The sequence below is a fragment of the Ochotona princeps genome, chromosome 9 (genome assembly GCF_030435755.1).
Source record: "Ochotona princeps isolate mOchPri1 chromosome 9, mOchPri1.hap1, whole genome shotgun sequence".
Classification (NCBI taxonomy): Eukaryota; Metazoa; Chordata; class Mammalia; order Lagomorpha; family Ochotonidae; genus Ochotona; species Ochotona princeps.
The window spans coordinates 75,397,416-75,419,104 of NC_080840.1; the positions used below are offsets into that span (position 1 = coordinate 75,397,416).

The 21,689-nt window shown below is 40.8% G+C and overlaps 1 protein-coding gene and 1 pseudogene across 2 annotated transcripts in view; one reads left to right on the forward strand and one right to left on the reverse strand.

Annotated features, from left to right (window-relative positions):
• PIP4P2 (phosphatidylinositol-4,5-bisphosphate 4-phosphatase 2) overlaps positions 1-21,689 on the forward strand; it is a 62,312-nt gene that overhangs the window by 39,285 nt on the left and 1,338 nt on the right. Inside the window, exons 5-6 of one of the 2 annotated variants that reach the window (XM_004597224.3) lie at positions 15,076-15,128; positions 21,361-21,451. In XM_004597224.3, coding sequence (XP_004597281.1) covers positions 15,076-15,128; positions 21,361-21,451 — 144 coding nt within the window. The remainder of the gene's footprint in view (positions 1-15,075; positions 15,129-21,360; positions 21,452-21,689) is intronic. The other variant, XM_058668397.1, reaches the window with a different exon arrangement.
• LOC105942450 (adenosine kinase-like) lies at positions 1,162-13,517 on the reverse strand (annotated as a pseudogene).

Here is a 21,689-nt window from a genome sequence, read left to right on the forward strand (position 1 = left end):
CTCCCAGTCGGTATGTTCTCTCTGATATAAGGCAACCTTCATGCAAAATACAAGGTCAGTAGATATATAGGTAAACATGCATGTATATGTTGTCATTTAGAGGAACTGTATAAGGCATTACAGCATACCGAGAAGTGAAGATATAGTGCAATATGCATCTCTACTCCCAGATAAAAATTGGACTTCCAATGGAATTGTTAAAAATATCCTGATAATAAGATGTTGAACTTTATACCATTGTCTATATCTACAATGTCATGATAACATAAGTAGCAGAATGAATGATGGACTCGTGACTGTTGTTGAAGGACCATACTATTATAATTAAATAGGGAAAATCACTTTGGAGGTAGAGGGGGTGGTCAGGGAGGGAAAATCCATGAGCCTATGGAACTGTATCATGAGAAAAAAAAAATATGTGTAATTTGACATCAGAATTTTTACAAGAGATTGTCCTGATGTTTCTAACTTCAACTTAAAATATCTCATAATTATTTGTTCTGTTAGGAAGGGTAATTATGAACTGGATCTTTTTGTTACCGTTTATAGGAGGCGTAAACTTTTCTTCAGAGCCTGCGTATTAAAGGTGGCTTTGACAGTGTACCATGGGAGTCTAAACTAGGGCTGATGTCAGTAAGAATGAACAGGACTAATAGAGGGTGCTTTATTTCCCCCTCTTCTAGTTTTGACTTTCCCTAAAGTCAATCATGTGCAGAGTTCTAAATGTCAGATTGGATTGTAATCTTACCATGCTGACCCCAAGGTACCACACTTCAAAGACATCGAACTCTCTGCTGTTTAAGCCCATGTGTTCAAGCTGTTTGCTTAACCTTCTTCTCTATGATTAAGAAAATGTTAGACATTATCCACTAGCTTCTAACATTTAATGTTTGGATTTAGTACTTGCACCTCCTACTATATTTGTTTCCATACTCCTAAAGGAGTTATATTTTGTCCAGTTAATATTTAGGACTCATTTTTTTCGTGTTTATACGTGTTCTATGATTAGGGAAATTATATTCACACCCAAGCCAGGTAGAATGTATATGCACATATATACTTTTGATATTTTCCTGGAAATATAATCATTCTTCCCTCTTTGGTACAATTGTCTAAGCACAAATATGCCCGTATTCTGTTACAGAAGTATAAAATTCCTGTCTAAGCAGTCAGATGCATCAGAGAAGTTGTTATTTGGGCTTCCTGCTCCACAGCTGTCATCCTGGAACTTTCTGTCACCATCATGTTGACATTCCCTTCTCTGCTTTCCTGTTCAGGATCCCAGGCCATGCCAATAGTTCTTGCTTTATACCTTCCTTTTGGTGTAGTTTTCTGATGAGAGATAAACAAAAATAAACGTGACCCCCTTCCTTTTCTTCTGAAGTGTTTAACTCTTTCACATGACTCCTACATGACTCGTCTGGAATTTTCTCAGAAGTGGAAATGGTTTCCCTTGTTGGTGATGAGCAGATTCGCTGCTGTTCTGGCTCTGGTTCCTTTCTGGCTGAGCTAGGCTTTCCTCTCCCATTTCTCTTGTTTTCCTCTGTCATTCCCTGCAGTATTATTAAATGCCGTAAGCTATGCCTGGCTCTTTGTGAATCCACTGGATGCTGGTGCCCACCAGAGTTCCTTCTGCCTTCCTACCTTGTATTTTCGGGGAACTCGTTGTTTTAATTAGACCACTGCAATGAATCATTTGCTCTGCTTCTTATTTGGGCAACATTTGGATCTAAACTTTGTCAATTTAATTAAAAATTTCATGTTAGATGCCTTTAATTTCCAATGCCTTCATTTGTTCTCTGATTTTTTTCCCATTAAATTTTTTTCTTGATTTTTTTTTTCTTTTGAAAAACAGACACAAAGAGACAGACTGATCTTTCACCTGCTGCTTCTCTCCTCCAATACCTCTAGTATGTGGGGCTGAACCAAACAGAAGCCAGAATCCCAGAACTCTGTTTGCATCTCCCACATAGGTGGCAGGGACCCATGCACTTCAGTCATCACTGGCGTGTGTTAGCAGGAAGCCAGGATCATAAGTGGAGCCAGGACTCTAACTCAGGTACTCTGATATGGGATGCATGCATCCCAAGCAACATATTTGTTGAGTTTTATATATTTGAAAAGCAAGGTCATAGAAAGACTGAGAGTAAGAATAGCGAGAAATCTTTCATCAACGGGTTCACACCCCAAAAGCCTGCAATGGCTAGGGATGGGGCAGGCTGAGGCCAGGAGCCGTGAGCTTCTTCTGGATCTCCCATATGAGTGGCAGGGGACTGACCAAAAACTTAGGCTTCTATTTTCCCCAGGTCATTAGCAGGGAGCTGGATCTGCCAGGACTCAAATTGTTGCCCAGATGGAACGCTGGCTTTGCCTGCTATGCCTCAACGCCAGCCCCCCAGCAACATCTTAACTGCTTTACCAAACTCTCCAATCTTTTTTCACACTATTCCCCTGTTCATAACATCTTTCTGAAACTACTGAATGTATTTTTTTTTCCTTAAGTATTCTGCTTTTTCTGTCTTTTCTCTTTTTCCTCTTCACTTTTTTTTGTTCACAGTATAAGATGTGTTCACAAATGTGTATTTGGGAAGACGTCATTGCTCCAAGTCTCTACATGCAGGCAGAAATGAGTGGACTTGCTCTTCCTTGTCTGCCTGCTACTTTGTCTATGAAGAAGTGCTAACTGCTCATATGAGCAAGTCTTTCAGGAGAGTGTCAGTTGGAAGGATCCTCTAACCTACAGGGAGAGATAAGTCCGTGAGACAAGATTCTAGCTGCGCAGGGAGGTAACAGCAGTGGGGACCTTTCTCTTTTTTCAGATGATAGACTTCAGTTTAATTTCTTTCTGTTATGAATGGTATTTTATTCTTGCCTTCTTCTATGCCTGGAGTTTCTAATTGCATGGCTTCCCTAATCTGTCATCATCAGAACAAATCACTTTTTAATGTATGTTTTGGGTGGTGATAATATTCTGGTTTTGCGGTATTGGGAGTATTTGAAACCACCGTTCTTTTCTTTTCCCCTAGCTTTTTGGGGCTTATAATTGACAAATGTATGTATAAATGCATACAAGGCAAACAACTTTGAGTAATGACGCCATATGCATTATGATATGACCATCCCAAGCAGGCTAAAAATAGTTTGATCACCCCATACAGTTACTGTTTGCACTTGTGACGAGAACCCTTAATATCTCCTCAGTAGATTTCAAGTAAAATTGAGTATTATTAACTGTCATCATTATACCATTCATTAGAGCTCCATAAACTACTCACCCTGCCTACTTGAAACTTCACACTCTTTAGCCAGCACCTTCCTGTTCCGCTCTCCACAATCCGTGATCAACACCCTTTTACATTCTGCAACAATGAATTCGATTCTTTTAGATCCCTCATAAAGACTAAGCTATGTACTGTTTGCTCCTCTGTATCTGGCTTCCTTCACTTCGTGTGATGTCCTCCAGGCTCACGTATGCCATCACGTATGGCAAGATTTCTTTTTAAGGCTGAAAAACAATTTTCCTGCACATGTATGCCAAATTTCTTTACCCGTTCATCTGCTGGTGGACAGGTGGACTGTTTCTATACCTTGATTTTTGTGAATGATGCTGTGATTTTTAAAAAAGATTTATTTTTTTTTTATTGCAAAGTCAGATATACAGAGAAGGAGATGAAGAGAGAAAGATCTTCTGTCCAATGATTCACTCCCCAAGTGACCGCAATGGCTGGTACTGCACCGACCTGAAGCCAGGAACCAGGAGTTCTTCTGGGTCTCCCACAGAGGTGCAGGGTCCCAAGGTTTGGGGCCGTCCTCAGCTGCTTTCCCAGGCCACAAGCAGGGAGCTGGATGGGAAGTGGAGCTGCCGGTGCCCATATGAGATCCCAGTGCATCCAAGGCGAGGAATTTAACCACTACACCATCGCGCCAGGCCCGTGAATGATGCTATGTTAAATGTGAGAGTGTAGTGTTCCCAATTTTGTTTCTACCTTTGTTTATTTATTTTTAAAGATTTATTTATTTTATTGGAAAGACAGATTACACAGAAAAGGAGAAACAGAAAGATCTTCCATCCTTTGGTCCATTTCCCAAGTGGCTGCAAGGCCAGAGCTGAACCAATCCAAAGACAGGAGCTTCTTCCAGGTCTCCCATATAAGTACAGGGTCCTAAGGCTTTGGGTCATCCTGCATTGCTTTTGTAGGCCATAAGCAAGGAGCTGAATGGGAACTAGAGCAGTTGGGACATGAACCGGCATTTATATGGGATCCTGGTACATGCAAGGTGAGGATTTAGCCACTGAGCTATTGTCCAGGAACCTTTTATTCATTTTTATTTATTTATTCATTTTTATTTATTTATTTATTTTTGTTGGAAAGGCGGATATACAGAGAGGAGAGACAGAGAGGAAGATCTTCCGTCGATGATTCACTCCCCAAGAGGCCGCAACGGCCTGAGCTGAGCCAATCCAAAGCCAGGAGCCTCTTCTGGGTCTCCCACGTGGGTCGTCCTCGACTGCTTTCCCAGGCCACAAGCAGGGAGCTGGATGGGAAGTGGGACTACCGGGATTAGAACCGGCGTCCATATGGGATCCTGGCGCGTGCAAGGCGAGGACCTTAACCACTATGCCATTGCGCCGGGGCCTATTTATTTATTTTTAAAGATTTATTTTAGTTACTAGAAAGGCAGAGTTATGAGAGGGAGGAGAGGTATAGAGAGATGTTTTGTGTGCTGATTCACTCCCGGAATGGCCACAACGGCTGAGGCTGGGCCAGGCTAAAAGGGGTCCTTCAGATTGCGGGGTGGGACAAGTACTCAAGCTTCTTCTGTCCCTTTACCAGGGAGTTGAAATAGAAGTGCAGCAGCTGGGACTTGAACAGGCTTTTGTATGGCTTAACCCACTATGCTACAATGCTGGCTCCCTTATTTCTTCCTTTAACTTCTGCCTTTGAATGTACGTTCCATAGCTGAACTAATACGAGATTCCAAACAGGCCAGCCTGTTTTCATCGGCATATTTCTTTGCAATATCCTTTTACTAAGTCACTTGCTAAGTCTTAATCTACTTTCTATTATCCACAAATTTGAAGCCATTTTTCTTCTAATTTTCTTTGTATTTAAAAGATTATACATTTTAAAATTTATTTACTATTGTGTTAGTCAGGTTTGAAACAGGTTATTCTTGCACACAATTATCCAATTTGTTACATTTATCTGGAACTGTTAAGATGTTTTTAATCCAGTAGAACAAGGTAAAGGCCTTTTTTGTTAAATTTCATTGACTAAATCAGGAACTGAGCACATAAACTGGAGAATAGTTTTGGTGGGATGGGTAAAAAAATTTCTTTTTAAAAATTACCGTAGATTGGCTTTGTAGATAAGAAACAAATTGGCTAAATATAAACATTTATTATCTTTTTCCTTTTCTTTCTTTTTGCTACTACACCATTTTATTTTTCTTACAGGAATGACTTCATGGTTTCCAATATTTATCTTAAACACGCATTACATTGCTCTTCTGTCTCATTCTGTGTTAGGGCCTAGGATTACATAATGATCTTTCTTAGTTTACTGAGCACATGGCAAAGACAAAAAAAAAAAACCTCCTATATGACCAATTTTTATTGATATCAAATTAGAGTGCAATAAGAATCTGATTTAATTATTATTACTCAAAATTTGGCAGATTACTTAATTATCCAGGATTTATTTTTACATATTTACATTGAATAGATTATTTGGAATAACTTGGCAATAGAAATATTTTTATGCATTATTTGATCACTTACCATATTTATATTTGAGGTATATTTATGTATGTGCATTTATACACACACACACTCCTAGATTAAATGTATTTCTATAAAAAGCTAAAGATTGCTGTGTGAGGATTAATCCCCTTAAAAATATCTATCATATTAAATTGCATCTTCATTCAAAGCAGAAATGTAAAAAAAAAAAAAAACACCAGTTTACTAAATATACATAAATTTACAAAGCAACTGAAAATGAAATGGAAATTTGCATTGAAATATTATATTCCTGTCTAACTGACATTTAGGAGGCTCTAACAAACTAATGGAAATTAGCACTATATTGTAGGTTATTGAGAGATTAAAGGGTCTGTGAGCGTTTCTGTACCCTCTGAATTAAGAAAGAACACCATTATGGTGGGAAGGAATGGCAGATAATTTTCTCCTTTATTAAAGTGGGAATAATCAGCCAGCAGTCAGGGCAGTGTCCCACTCCCGGTGAGGGCTTGGGCTTTTTTTTTTTTTTTCTTTTTTTCCCTGCTCTTCCATTACTGGAAAGTTGCAGCGGGTCCACCTGATGACGACACTTACTGCAGAGTGGCCACTGTGGGTGCATTCCGTCAGAGGCTTATCAGAGGCCAGTTGAGACAGGAAACCTCCAACAAATGCATCTTTAGCTCCATTGGTGCCAATAATTTCTTTCTGGTCTTGATCCAAGACAGCAAAAGCAGTGACTTCACCGTCTGTAGCCGTGATGCTGTCCTCTCTCCCTGGGGTGGAGGGCACGGTTCCTTGTCTCTTGGAGTTCACTTTTGGCAGAGCTTCTGTCTTCTTGGCCATCTCTTTAACATCTTTAGTCTCAAAGCTTTGCTTTCTAGTAAAAGTGACAGCTTCCATCTCATATATCAACACATGGCGTAACATTCATCAGTGGTTCCTTGTAGAACTGGCTAATGAGTGGTACAGACAGATTCAAAATGGAAATACCGTTGTTTTCAGAAGCTTGTCGAGCCACGTTCAACACTGCTTCTGGGGATACTGTAAGAAAAAGCTTGTTTTATAACAAATTCTTGCTTTTTCTCCCGACATCCAGTTTTCCTTCAAATCAAGATGTTTTTCCTTTTTATAACAATTGGCAACTGCAAGATTAGCTCTAAGAGACTTCAGACACTGTAACTGAACTCTGGATACAGCCACCAGCATGATACTCAACTTGGAATTTCTTTACACGTTCATCAAATAGTTCCTTGTGCTTGTCTTCAGCCAGAATTCGGTCACGTGGCTTCAGAGAATACTTATCAAGAAGATCTTTGTCTCCTACAGCAGAGATGTCGGGAAGAGGATTTCCCATCCCACAGAAAATACTCTTGCTCAGCGCTGGCAGCGCCTCCGCTTTCAGCTCCTTGGGCTTCGGCTCTTCCTCCCCTTTCCTTCTTACATTTAGGCCGATTGCAATTTCAAATTGATACTATTAATCTTCAAGATAGATTTTTTTGAAGTTGCTTCATCTCCCTTTCAAAACTACCTTACATTCTGTTCTTTTATATTCCAAAGGCTTGCCATGTAGAATCCTTGCAACCATGCTACAAAGGAGCTAATAATATTTGTTCAGCAATATGTATTGGATGTGTGCTAGATAGTGGATTAAGCACTGAGAAAACCACGGTGAGCAGAAGCACAATCCACCTGCATGATACTTTCTAATAGGCAGAGATAGACAAGTTAAATGTTACAGGCAACTCATTCAGGTAGAGCAGGGAAAGGCAGAATGCTATTAATGTATACACAGAGCACCTAGCCTGTAGGAGGTGATATTGTAAGAAAAATAGGGCCCGGCGGCATGGCCTAGTGGCTAAAGTCCTCGCCTGAACGCACCAGGATCCCATATGGGCACCGGTTCTAATCCCGGCAGCTCCACTTCCCATCCAGCTCCCTGCTTGTGGCCTGGGAAAGCAGTTGAGGACGACCTAAGGCTTTGGGACCCTGCAACCACATGGGAGACCCAGAAGAGGTTCCTGGTTCCCAGCTTCAGATTGGCGCGCACTGGCCGTTGCGGCTCACTTGGGGAGTGAATCATCGGATGGAAGATCTTCCTCTCTGTCTCTCCTCCTTTCTGTATATCTGACTGTAATAAAATAAGTAAATCTTTAAAAAAAAAAAGTAAGAAAAATAGAAAATGGGCCCGGCGCACCAGCCAAGTACCTTAAGTTCTCACCTTGTATGCTCCAGGATCCCATATGGATACCAGTTCGTATCCTGGCTGCTCCACTTCCCTTCCAACTCCCTGCTTGTGTCCTGGAAGAGCAGTAGAGGATGGGCCAAAGCCATGGGAACCTGCACCCATGTGGGAGACCCAGAAGAAGCTCCTGGCTTCAGATCAGCTCATCTCTATTCGTGGTGGCTACTTGGGGAGTGAACCAGCAGAAGGAAGATCTTTCTCTCTGTTTCTCCTTCTCTCTGTGTATCTGCCTTTCCAATAAGAACAAATAAATCTTAAAAAAAAAAAAAAAGAATACTGGAAAGCCTTAGGAAAGCTTGATTGTTAATTCTGTATATATGAATGTTGTACACTGAATGGCTTGCATAGAGGCATGCCTTGAAGAGTCACAAGGCTTGGTATTTGGCTTTTATCATCCAGAAAAGTGATAATGGTCAGAAAGAATACACAGAATAGAAGAGAATTAACTGTACTGTTAATAGAGTGGAAAATATGCTGAGGAAAAATGAGAAATCAATTGTAACTATTGCGAAGATATGTATTTACTATTTCAGAATCATCTGTCAGTGAATTCTAGAGAATCATCTAAATTGAGAGTTCAGACAGGTATTTATGTGGCATGGTTTTTGTGATTATCTTTTTCCTCAAATTTATTTGAGAGGGAGAAGAGACAGAAAGAGAGAGAAAATTCCCAAATGCCAATTCCCTTTTCCAATGCTAAAAACAGCTGGCATTGAGCCACACAAAAACTGGGATTTGGGCATTGAATGCAGGTCTTGTAAGCAGGTGGCAGGGACTCAAATACTGACACTCTTCATTGTCTCCCAAGTTCAGCTTTAGCAGGAAGTTGGATTTAGGACTTGGAACTGAGAGTTGAATCCACATACTAACATTTTATCTGCTGGATCTTTAACTCTTAGGTCAGATTTTTAAACTATATTTAAAAATAATTTATGTGTTTAGAAATTTCTTCCTCTTCAAATACTAAAATAGTATGCAAACTGGAGATTAACTTCAAAAACTGGCTGTTTCTTACCTACTGTTCAGTGTAGACAAGTCATATGAGTGTAGTAATTATGGTAAAATTTTAATTTTTTAGTATAATGGGTGTTTTCAACATCAACATCTTAATATATTACAATATATTTAAGGGCCTGGCATGGTAGCCTAGTGGCTGACATCCTTGCCATGCATGCACCAGGATCCTATACGGGTGCCGGCTTGGTATTTTCAGATTAGTGAGAAATGTTCCGTGTTATGAAGAATATGCTAGCTACAAGCTCTTAATTCTGACTTGCAGCCATATCCTTGCTATTCAGATTATGACGTATAATTGTATTTATTTTACAGTGAATTTTTTACCCTTGAAACTTTGATCATTGGAATAATTCATTTGTCTCTTCCTTCATTTTGCTTCAACTTTGGCTTTCAAAGTTCAAAAATCTATTGAGAAGTTAAAAAGTTCTATTCAATTCAAAAGGATTGAAAATATGAAAAAAATCAAGAAGAATAAAAGCTAGAATGAAACCTGTATCATGAAGCAATGCTTATTATTCAGCCCTGCATAGCTGTTAAAATTAGATGTAAGTTTTCTAGAGTTCATGAAGAGAGAAAATGTGATCTATTAGAAGGTATTCATAATATTTAGGCAAAGATATCACATGGAAAAAGCTTATTGAAATACTGAGACTTGAGAGAGAATTTTTGCATGGATTAAGATAAAAGAGCAATACTTTGGACTATACCCTTAATCTCTCTCTCTTTGGAGATTTGCTTATTTGAAAGGCAGAGTTACAGAGAAAGAAGGGGAGTGATCTTCCATCCACAGATTCACTTTCCAAATGGCTTTAAAATCTGGGGCTGAACAGGGCTAAAGCCAGCAGCCAGGAGCTTAATCATGGTCTCAGACATGGATGCCACCAAGCGCATGGGCCTTTTCCCATTGTTTTCCTGGGTGCATTAATTAGTGGAGAGCTAGACTGGAAATGGAGTAGCTGGGACTAGACCCTGCAACCACTGTAAAATGCTAATATTGCAGGCGGTAGCTTAACTGGCTATGCTACAACGTCAGTTCCAGCAGTTCCAGGATCCTTCTCTTTATAGAATAACATTATTTTTTTTAAAGATTTATTCATTTTATTACAGCCAGATATACACAGAGGAGGAGAGACAGAGAGGAAGATCTTCCGTCCGATGATTCACTCTCCAAGTGAGCCGCAGTGGGCCGGTGCGCGCCGATCCGAAGCTGGGAACCAGAAACCTGGAACCTCTTCCGGGTCTCCCACGCGGGTGCAGGGTCCCAATGCATTGGGCCGTCCTCAACTGCTTTCCCAGGCCACAAGCAGGGAGCTGGATGGGAAGTGGAGCTGCCGGGATTAGAACCGGTGCCCATATGGGATCCCGGGGCTTTCAAGGCGAGGACTTTAGCCGCTAGGCCACGCCGCCGGGCCCGAATAACATTATTTAATTTATTAGTATATTAGAATCTGAAGCTAAGTTTGCCAGGAATTTACACTGTTTAATGAAGTCCACTAAACATGTACCTGAATTACAGAGAGTGGGTCCAACATAGTCAGGAAATAAGGAAACTATCTGCTTTCTTGCAGTCATATTTCCTTCACTTGAACACAGAGACAAACGTGTTATAATAGACAACAAATCAGTTGCCTGTTATATCCATAAAATATGTACACATGTTAGGTGGATATTATTAAATAACTGCCAAATAATGTGAGTTGGTTACATACAAATAGGACTTCAGTGCATATTTGAAACCTTAGCATCGTGGTATTTCAGCATCTATAGGGGTGTCTTGGAACCAGTCTCTTGTGGACTGAGGGGTGCCTGTACCTTCAGATAACAAAACCAGATTTGTTAGCTTGCTGCTATGTAACTTACTAGTTACATAATGAAATTGGAATTATTTCTCCGCCTAAATTGACTTTGCCATGAATATTCTATGTTAAAAGGAGGAGTGTCATAAATTGTAATGTTGGACTTGACAGTCTCCTTAAGCTAGTTATCTAAAGTACTAGAATTTCTATGTGGATGTCTTAGCCTAACTATTGGATTTTGAGTTAATCTTTCCCTTTTTCCCATCTGTGTTCTTTTTTTTAATCTTTGATTTTCATATTGATTACATACTTGGGAGCGATACATGCCCATGTGGGCTTCTGATTAGGGTGTTAGAGGTCAGTTATGGAGGAGGGTGGGTGGGACAAATGTTTCAGTGTTTTGTTTGTTTTATTTTGTTTCTTTTCCTTTATCTCCAGGGACAGGAGGGAAGGGAATTGGAGGAGGCCACTCCTTGCTGCCAAACTACATTAGCACTTGAGGATGAGGGGTGGACATTTGGTGTCGTCTTAGAGACCCCGATGTGGTGAAGAATGTTCCAAGGGTGTTGCTTGAGTGATTGTGATAGTTCTGAGAGGTCGTTGGTTTTGTTGTGCCAGGATTGAGAAAATTTTTCCAAGATCTATTAGTTGACATAGCCCACCTTAGCGCACCCACACAGCCAGTCACATGCTGCAAACCTTGGCCAGGAGAATTGTCTGACCTATTCTACTCTCCATCCTCTGACAAGCCTGCTGATGTCCCCTGCAGGCTTAGATGAGCTGGCTGTCATGTCCCCCATGTGCATCTGGATATACTGTCCACTGCACAGGCATTAGCAACTGAGGAGGCCCAGTGTGGATACATGTACTCCAAGGACACACCACATATCCTGTTATTATCACTATGGCCCAGGCCTGAGTCCAGCGGTGTAGTTGGGGAGTCCCCCGGGAAACCTGGCCTGGGTTGACCTTGACTCTTATGTGTTCCAGCCAGTATAGGGTTAGGTTCAGTCTGTCACCTGCACCAGCCAACACACATACCAGTGGATACAAGCTGCCGCATCAGTTCTGCCCCAGTCCCATATATCATGCCAATTCACAGTGCTGTGGCCCAGACCAGCCAACCTGTCACAGACCTTGTCCTCAAATATGCCAGCAAGTGCTGTGGCCAAGTCAGGGAAGTCAATAACCCCTACCAGGCCCACTCCCAACCCTGGTTTTTGCACACATGCCACCCTCTGCTGCAGCCTCGCTTGGCACAGCCCAAATTTCATGTGGCTTTCAAGTATACCCATAGGTTCTACAACTTTGTTCAGCTTGCCTCTTCCCCAGACCCGGCCCTCATGTATGCTAACAGTTCCCCTACTTTTCCCCAGCTTGCTCACCCCCAGCACTGGTTCTCAAGCTCACCAGCAGTAGATACAGCTTAACAGGAGTGTGTCCACAGTTCTCCTGCCAGACATGTTCCCAACTCTGGATCTTGTACCTGCCAGGGGTCCTGCAGGCAAACCTGACATGACTTGCATCCAATCTTGGCACTTGCCAGCAGGTGCGGTGGTCTAGCCTGGCTGGCATACATCCATTCTAGCTCTTATGGATACTGGCAAGAGTAGCAACTTAGCCCAACCCACCCTGCCTCAAGTTCCAGCTCTCACACTCAGCAGTGGAAGCAGCAGCCCAGCAAACTGGGTTCCCAGCCCCAGGTCTTGTACATGCCAGCAGGTGCTGTGGCCCAGTCTGAGATGCCTTGCTCCCAGCGTTGGCATTTGCCAGCAGGTGCTATAGTCTGGTTCAGCCCAGCACACATTCAATCCCAACTCTTGCTGATGGGGGCAACATCCTGGCCCAGTTTAGCCCACATCCAACATGTGAACTGCTGGGTAGTACAGTTCAACCTGACCTGACCTACACCCCATCTTGGCTTTCAGTCATGTCATTGTGTGTGTGAACTGACCCTACCTGTGACCTCACACTCAGCCCACATGTATGCCAATGGGTACTACAGCCCAGCCTTGCCTGGCCTGCTCTCAGCCCCAACTCTTGTGCTCACCAGTGGAAGCTGCAGCTTAGCAAGGACATTCCCCAAGTTCCCCTACAGGCCCATTTCCAGCCCCAGATTTCACACACGTCAACGGGTGCAGTGACCCTGCTTGTCATGGTGTGCTTTGAGTCCCAACCTTTGCGTGTGCTGGCAGGCACTGCACCTGGTCCTGCCTGGCCTGCTCCCAGCCCCGGCTACTGTGTCAGGTAGGTTCTTGTCAGTTGAGTTCTGTGGTCTGGCTTGGCACATCATCATCCTTAGCTCTCCAAACAAATGGTGGCTGCAGAAGTCCCATGGAGGCGAACACACATTTCCCCCACAGAGTCTGCCTCCAGATCTGGTTCTCTTGCATTCTTCTGGGTGCTGTGGTCCAGACTGACATAGTCCACCTCCTGCTCCAGCACTTGCAGGTGGTTTCTGAAGCCTAGCCCAGCCAAACATGCCCTCAAACCCAGCTTTTTGTTGTTGTTGTTATGACACAGTTTAATAGGCATTGGAATTTCTTTTCTCCCTCTGCAAGTTCCCTCCCCTCCACTGATTCCCCCTCTAGTTTTACAATGGGTGTCTTTCATGAACATTCATAGGTCCATCATGCTGCCATTGCAGTGTCTCCCGACACTGTAGGCATGGACAGTGTTGGAAACTCCTGCATCCTACTCTCAGGACATCTTCAGCCATTTCGCTAGGAGTCCATCCTTGTTCTGTATGCATAGAGACACACTGCTCTCTGTCTCCACCTCTGAATGTATCAGTTTCCGCTACACTTCCATTATGGGTCCCCTTAAATACAGAGCCAGTGTACACAGTCCACAATAAGGAAAACAGTGAACTTTCATCAACGTGAAGTTAACGAACATGCAACAAAAATACCAATGCATCGCTGGAGTGTTGAAAAAGAGTGTCAAGGACCTTCCTGTAGGAACAGATGTCAGTGCATAACTCATGTGGTCCTAAAGAAATTACAATATAAAATAGAAATGTCTATATGTGCATGAATGTTTTCATAGCTTTCTGCTTAATACATGACTGCTTACTATTGGGTAACCTTAAAATAAATAAAATTCTTATAAAGTATAACTGATAAGAGAAAGATTTGTTGCTGCTTGAAGAAACATATTGCCTCAGTTTGACATTGTCAGATGCTGAAAAAGAATCATTTAGAAAAGAGTGAAGTATTTGTGAAACCTGCCTTCTGACTTGTTTATCTTGAGACTGTATGTACAGGGACTCCAAGATGGGGAGATCGCCGGGGAGATCGCAGCTAGGTCAACCAAATTTCCTAGGACTTGAAATAAAAATGAAGAAAATGCAGTCCAGAAAGCCCAAATTTGTTTTTTCCTTTCTTCAATCTAGTCATAAAAGAAAAATTTTAAAAAGTATGAGATTTAAACAATCAGCTTCTGGGTAGAATATATTTGAACATGTATATATTATTGAAAGCTCACTGTACCTAGAATCTGAACCTTCTGAAAAGCACAACTGGTGACTTGAAATCCTAAGAAAAAAGTCAGTTTTGATAAAAGCTAATGTAGTTCTGATGCTAAAACATTTGAAGTATGTAAAGAAATTCTCCTTAAGTTATATTACAAAGTACTTGTTATGAAAAAGGTATATGGAAAATTTTTTAAAAGATTAGAAACTGCTTACAAAGTGTATTTTATTGGGTAAAGGCTATTTTAAATTCACATTGCATGTTGCTATTTCAAGTGCATGAATAACACTGCTGTGAGGAAGGTATAGGGAAGAAAATGGGAAGAAAAATTGCACCATACAAGTTATTTTTTTGCTAAATAATCTTCTGACTTTGACGCTACCTATTTTGTACATATGCTTTGAGATTCATGTAAAAGTTGTGTTCTGGCCATGAATGCAAAGATTCAACCATTTAGAAATGTGGCCTTCAAAATTTAAAGATTAATTTACAAGTTTGAAGGCACATGAAATATGAAAACCAAAAAGATGACGTTAATTTTAGCGTGATGTTTAGTCTCTGTTGTAAGGTCCGCCTGCATTGCGTCAGAACCATAGCAGAGCCATGGGAACTGTCCCAGCGCGGCATCCTGAGTCCTGTTTAAGACGCAGGGAGAGGAGAGTCGGAGGGAGAGTTCCTGCAACCCTGAGAAGGTTCATGTTTCTGCTGTGATCCCTGATGACATGAAAAGGAAAAGAAACATTTTATCAGATCAAATAGTTTGCAGTTGTTTTTCTTTTCAATCCTTCTTTGTTTGTTTTACAGTGGATGGAGCTGAGGTTCAACACTCTGGCAAAATGCCCACACTGCAAAAAAATGTAAGTTCACTACAAGCTCTCAGAGCTCAGAGGCTCACACTCCTGTTTCTCAGGATTAAAAATTAATAATAATCTGTAAGGTAATTAGTATCTGTTTCTCAAGATTAAAAATTAATAATAATCTCTAAGGTAAGTAGTATCTCTCTGATTTGATTATCATTCCCGAAAGGAAAATCGTTTTCTAGAAAAGTGAAATTGCTACATTTTGGGGTGGACATATTGGGAAGGGAAATTGGGGAGGGTGGAAAAGAAAGGATACAAAACTATATAATGGAAAATAATAAAAATAATTTTTAAAAACTATAATTGCTAAAATACCAGTAATTTAGAGAGGATTTTCATAGGTCCTAAGTTTAACATCAAGTACACATCACATAAAACTCATGTTTCTAAAATTGGCTGTAATGTAGCAGGAAACTTTGATAAGATGGTAGTTAAAGTTTCACCTTCTGCCTGATACTGCTTAGTGCTCAGTGTGCATAACTGTGTTGTGATTGTTCAGTCTCTACTCACTGCTATTCCTAAATGATACACGCAGATACCAAAAGAAGTATAAAAATGGAACTGGGAAAAACTGTTTTGATTAAAGATAAATGTTACTATCATATTTCAGAATGCCAGAGGACAGTAGATGTGTATCAGGAACCATATTTTTTACATACACAGTTTCAGGTAATAATTCAGCAGTTGGAAAAGCAGGAACTCTTCCCAAGTCTGAGTTCCCAGTTCCAGTTAAAACCAAACTTGCAAAGCAGTATATGGAACAAAGTATCTTTAACTCTGTTGTGAATTCAACTAACTATATACAACCCTGTAAAAATAACTTCTTTATAAAATGTTTTTGGCTTCAAAGAAATGAATTGTTTCTTCTGTGTTTGTTAGTCATCCACACTCTTAATGTTACTGAATTCAGTAGGTGTCTATCCCCAGGGAAACAGAATAGATAGCCCTCAAATTAGTACACATCGTATATTTATATTTGGGAAATGCACCTGCATTCACAATATCCATGAATATGCTTATGAATGAACACACTTCTATGTATTATCTGTATTTCAAAAAAATAAACAAAATTGAATTACATATATCTGCACCAACAACTTTATGTTGGATTACAAAATACAGAAAATAGAAAATCAAAGACTTCATGAGATTAGAAAAGGGCTGTGCTAAATGCCACTATAGTTGCTTTATATATGCATACGTAAGTAGCTGCAAACTTTTTAGAAATCCCCAAATGCAGGGATCTATCCGAGTTTTACACATGACAAACTGTCAGGAGCGATCAGGGCTTTGCCTGAAAGAACTTGCTTGGTTAATGATCGTAGAGCAACGACAATATTTTTGAAAAATAAAGATTGTTTAAGTGTCTGAATACTTCACGAATTGTTAAAATATCCCAAGACAGGATGAAGATTTTGTGACAGGTAGAGAATAAGTGGCTTAGAAATTTGCCTGGAATCAATCAGCTTAAACATGATTATAAAAGAGGTTGTGGCATGAGCACAGATGTAGTTATCACATGAATGCTCAAAGCTGAGATCTAGATTTTATTTTTCTTATAACGTTTTCTTCATTTAAAATGAGGGTTGTGGGCCAGCATGATAGCCTAGCGGCTAAAGTCCTTGCCTTGCACATGCCAGGATCCCATATGGGCACCGGTTCTAATCCCGGCAGCCCCACTTCCCATCCAGCTCCCTGCTTGTAGCCTGGGAAAGCAGCCGAGGATGGCCCAAAACCTTGGGACCCTGCACCTCTGTGGGGGACCAAGAGGAGGCTCTTGGCTCCTGGCTTCAGATCGGATTAATTCTGGCCATTGCAGCCACTTTGAGAGTGAGTCAGCGATGGAAGATTTTCCTCTCCATCTATCCTCCTCTCTGTATATCTGACTCTCTAATAAAAATAAATAAATCTTTTTTTAAAAAGAGGGTTGTCCATTAGAGGAAGATTCTGCGAGTTTTCTTTGTCTTAATCTTGAAGTTTTTAAAGATGTTTTATTATTTGAAGGACAGTGGCAGAGATCTCCTAACTACAAGTTTACTCCTCAGATGCACCTTCTGTCTGTCAGTGTTTATTCCCAGGAAGCTGCGATCAGAAGCACAGCCTGCTTCCCAAGCAATGTCTTAATTGCTGTGCCACCTGGTCCCCTGAATTTTATTTCTCCACATACACATGATGTAATGCTATTTTTAAGTTTTTAAAGTTTTTATTATTACTATTGTAATTGGAAAGTCAAATTTACAAAGAGAAGGAGAGACAGAGAGAAAGATCTTCCATCCATTGGTTCACTCCCTAGGTGGCCGAAACAGCCAGAACTAAGCTGATCTGAAGCCAGGAGCCAGGGATTTCTTTTTGGTCTCCCATTGGGGTGCAGAGTCCCAAGACTTTGGGCCATCTTCTACTGCTTTCCCAGGCCACAAGCAGGAACATGGATGGGAAGTGGAGCAGCCGGGACACGAACTGGTGTCCATATGGGATCCTGGCACATGCAAGACCAGAACTTTAGCTGCTAGCCTACCGCGCTGGGCCCTATGATATTATTTTTAAAGACAGAAGTTCAATAAATCATTATGGTAAGAGTGGTGTACCATGTGTTTACTTCACAGACATATGAAGAACGCTTTCCATAGAGCCCTGGAGAGCAAAAACCATTTTCTCCTGTCACATGATGCAGTGGCTTTGACTGTTGTAGTGGAAGGAGTATTTCTGTTTTAACTGGATAGACTGTAACCACTGTTGGATTGGAGATTCAGTTCTACTAATCTGATATACAACTTGGACTGTAATTCCATGCAGATGTCATAATGGATCTACCACTGCACAGATGTGGATTTAGTTGATGACAGTTGTCACTGATTATCATTTGTTTAGCTTCACTGAAATACTGCTTTGTGAACCACCTCTCATCATCTTCTCCAATAGCAAACTCTTTTCAAATATTACCCTTTCATCTTTCTGTTTGGGACTATGTTTTGTAATTGTTCATTAGTTCTACAAACAGACCTGTGTTAGGTCCTGCATGCTCACAATAAAATATATGAGTTTGCCTTCCAGAGATGCAATCTTATGGGCAATCAGGAAGAGAAGGCAAGTTAGAAGGAAGTTTGTAGAGTGGCCAGCTTGCTCTACTTTGAGGAGTCTATAATCCGCATAGGAGCTAAAAAGCTCATGAGAAAAGGTTTTCAAGAAGAAATGATTGATACATGACCTGAGTTATGTAAGATGGGTGGGAAATATGTGGAGAAGATGGTGATAAGTTCACTTTGCAAGGAGCACCTCATACAGTCCATAGGGGTCCATAGCAGTCCATCGGGGTCAGAATGTAGATATGGTATTAAGGAAGTGAACTAGACGGGATTAATGGGAAGAAGTAACACACAGAGAGATTTAGGATCACAGAGGACTTTATTCCTGAAAGAAAATGCTGGAACTGAATAAAATGTGGCACCAGAGGAAGATAAATCCATTTGCAATTAATAAATTGCACTAGATATAAAGAGGCAAATAGGTTCATTAGATTGCTGTCTTCATCTCATCTCTCTGATTTTCAAATCATCAGCCTTGGATCAATATAGCCATGGCTTCTCCCATCCTTTACTAAGATAACTTAGAACTGAATGAAGTTCTCCTTTGATTAGCTCTTTACAAATCTACAGCTTAACACTTTAGCTAAACTGTTGCTCTGTGTTATCTATTTTTATCTGAAAGGTAGATTTGCAGAGAGAGCAGGAGAAACAGAGAAAGATCTTTCATCTACTGGTTTATTCCACAATGGCCACAAAGGCCAGAGCTGAACCCTTTCAAAACTATGATCCAGGAGTTTCTTGTGCTTCTCCCACAGGCATGCATGGTTCCAACTTGGGCCATCTTTCGCTGCTTTCTGAGGGACAGTACCTGGAAGCTGGGTTGGGAGTGGAGCAGCCAGGACTCGAACCAGCGCCCAGTGAGATGGCAGCTCTACAAGCTGAGGCTGTACCCCATCCCTGAGCCCTAAAGCACTCTGGCAGCAAGCAATGACCCTCTCTCCTTCCCTCCCTGCAGACCTAGGAAAACAACATGGAAATATTTGTCCCATTCACCCTTCCCACCCTAATTGGAGAACCATGTATCCACGCATCATTCTCAACCATGTAAACAATATTAAAAAGAAAAGAAAAAGAATAAAGACATAACAACAGCAAAATCCTACCGTGCCACAGTGCCGGTCCCTTGGCACTCCTTTTTTAAGCGTTTTTGATAAATTCACCTCTCTCTTTCCAGCAAACAGCTGTCTTTAGATAGTTGCTGTTCCTCTTAAGCCTCTACCCCAGTACCTTCAACACTCACTGTCTAGGAGTTGCCTCCAATCTATCTGACGTCTAAGATACCCTCCTCATCATACTCCCCAAATGTAAACCTATCTTCCTAACTACAAATTTAGGTATATCCTTGCTTGTTTCATTTTCTCTTCTCAGAGAGACACAGATCTCTTCTGTCAGAGAATTTTACTTTAATTACATCACCACATTCCCTCTGGAATAAAGTGTGATTAGTCATCCAGCCATACTAGGCCACTGAATTTGCTCTGATGAAATTCACATCTTTATAGCAAATTCTATTTATTCCACCCTCACCCTGCTTGTTTTCTTTGTAGTGTTTGGTTCTGTTGATTATCTTTTTTTTTTTTTCTAATTTGTTATTTTCTTATTCTTTCCAAACACTTTCCCCACCTCTCAGAATACTTAGTCAATGCATAATTCCAATGGTCTTAGTTGGCTTTGGCCACATGATGTTAGAGGCTGCCCGAGCACATCCACAGGTGAATAATGAGAATCCATCAGAAATAAAGTGTTAGACAGGAAAAAACACTGAGTTGATGTGTAAGAATTAAAAACTAAAGGTAGTCTAAGGTTAAATCTAAAATAGAAACAGTGGATGCCAAATGCTCTAGTAACTCCAAGTAGCAAATAGTATAGCACAGTTGTTAATGAGCATTCCTAAGGCATACATATTTATGTTTGGGTTCAGGTGTTCAGGAAAATTTATCATATGCATTTGCAATAAATATCACCAATTAAAAACATTTGGGAATTAAAATAATTTTTTATACAAAATTCCCCTTTTAAGTAATACTTTTGCAAATTATGCCTGTTAAACAATGAATTTCTGTATTTTACTTATATAATTGATTTTCCTTGATATTTCCGTGTGTTAGGTATCATCTTCACACTGGGGGTCTGATATGGCATACGAGTGTTGCAGGCATTCCAGTCCCTAAAGTAACCTAAAGGAAATAATGAAAAATAAGCAGGGTTTATTTTATTTTAAAACAAGTATGTGTGTGTGGGGGTGGATAGATGTAAGCAGTGGGGGAAGAGTCAAAGACAGACCAGGGCAGAGTGCTTCGTTCTTTGGTTCATTCCACGAGTGTGTGCACAGATCCTCAGCTGGACCAAAGCCAGGAGCCCGGGACTCACTGTAGGTCTCCCATGCGGCCAGGCCTCATGGGCCTCAACTACTGGAGCTCAACACTGCTGCTCCATCAGCAAAAAGATGGAGGAGTCAGGAGTGAACCCAAGACTTGGATTCAGGCTCTCTGATATGGGCTTCAAGCTTCCCAGCTGTTGGCTTAGTACTAGGCCAAATGCCTGCCCCCATCACAATGCTTTTGAATGATACTTAGCTAGCATTATTTATGATAATTCAAACATTATGTATGCTGGTAGGAATTTGGTTAGTCGTCTTATAGTCATCGTCAGAATTTCAATGTTTAATGGTACAAGAAATCAATCATGCCATGTATTGGAAAGTTAGAAAAAAAATTTGTATTGCAAAATGTTGAGTTATTATTTTGTGGTGATAGGACTACAGGTAATTTTACATTTTCTTTTTTGTCCTACTTTCCACACTACATATATTCTGTTATGCCTGTGAAAACAAAATGAAGTGCACTGGTTTTTCAGCCTGGAATTGATTTTCCTGACAACAGATGATTAGCTTGGAGGATCATTAGAGACACAGTGTATTTTTGTGTGTGTGTGTGTGTGTGTGTGTGATGCTTTCAGTAATCAAGGCTTGGAATGTGTTGGGTCACTTACTGTGTTTTTAACTATAAAAAGTGCTCTTTTATGCATGTTTTTGTATATTAAGTCCAAGAAATGATTAAACGTATTTAATTTTGCCAAGACCATTAGAGAACTTAAAGAGATGAAATGTGTCATCTGTATGTCAATACTGAAGTTTTCTTTTGCAGCTCCTCGGTGGGGAGTGCACTACCAAGAAGACGCTGCTGTGCATACATTACCATTGGGATGATATGCATTTTCATTGGCGTTGGACTAACTGTGAGTACTACCTTACCATTGGAATTCTTTCCTCTCAACTTCGTCAATGGTGGTGAAATCTATGACACCCTTTCTTGGTTCCTGGAAGGCAGGCTAGGCCCGGAAGCTTCTGAAGCACCATGGACAGTCAGAAACACAACCCATAGGCCTGTTTTGAATGGAGCTTGCCAAATGGTGTCTTTGGGCTCCTTGAAAAGTCCTTCACATTGGTGACTTTACCATCTTTTTTTTGTGGCAG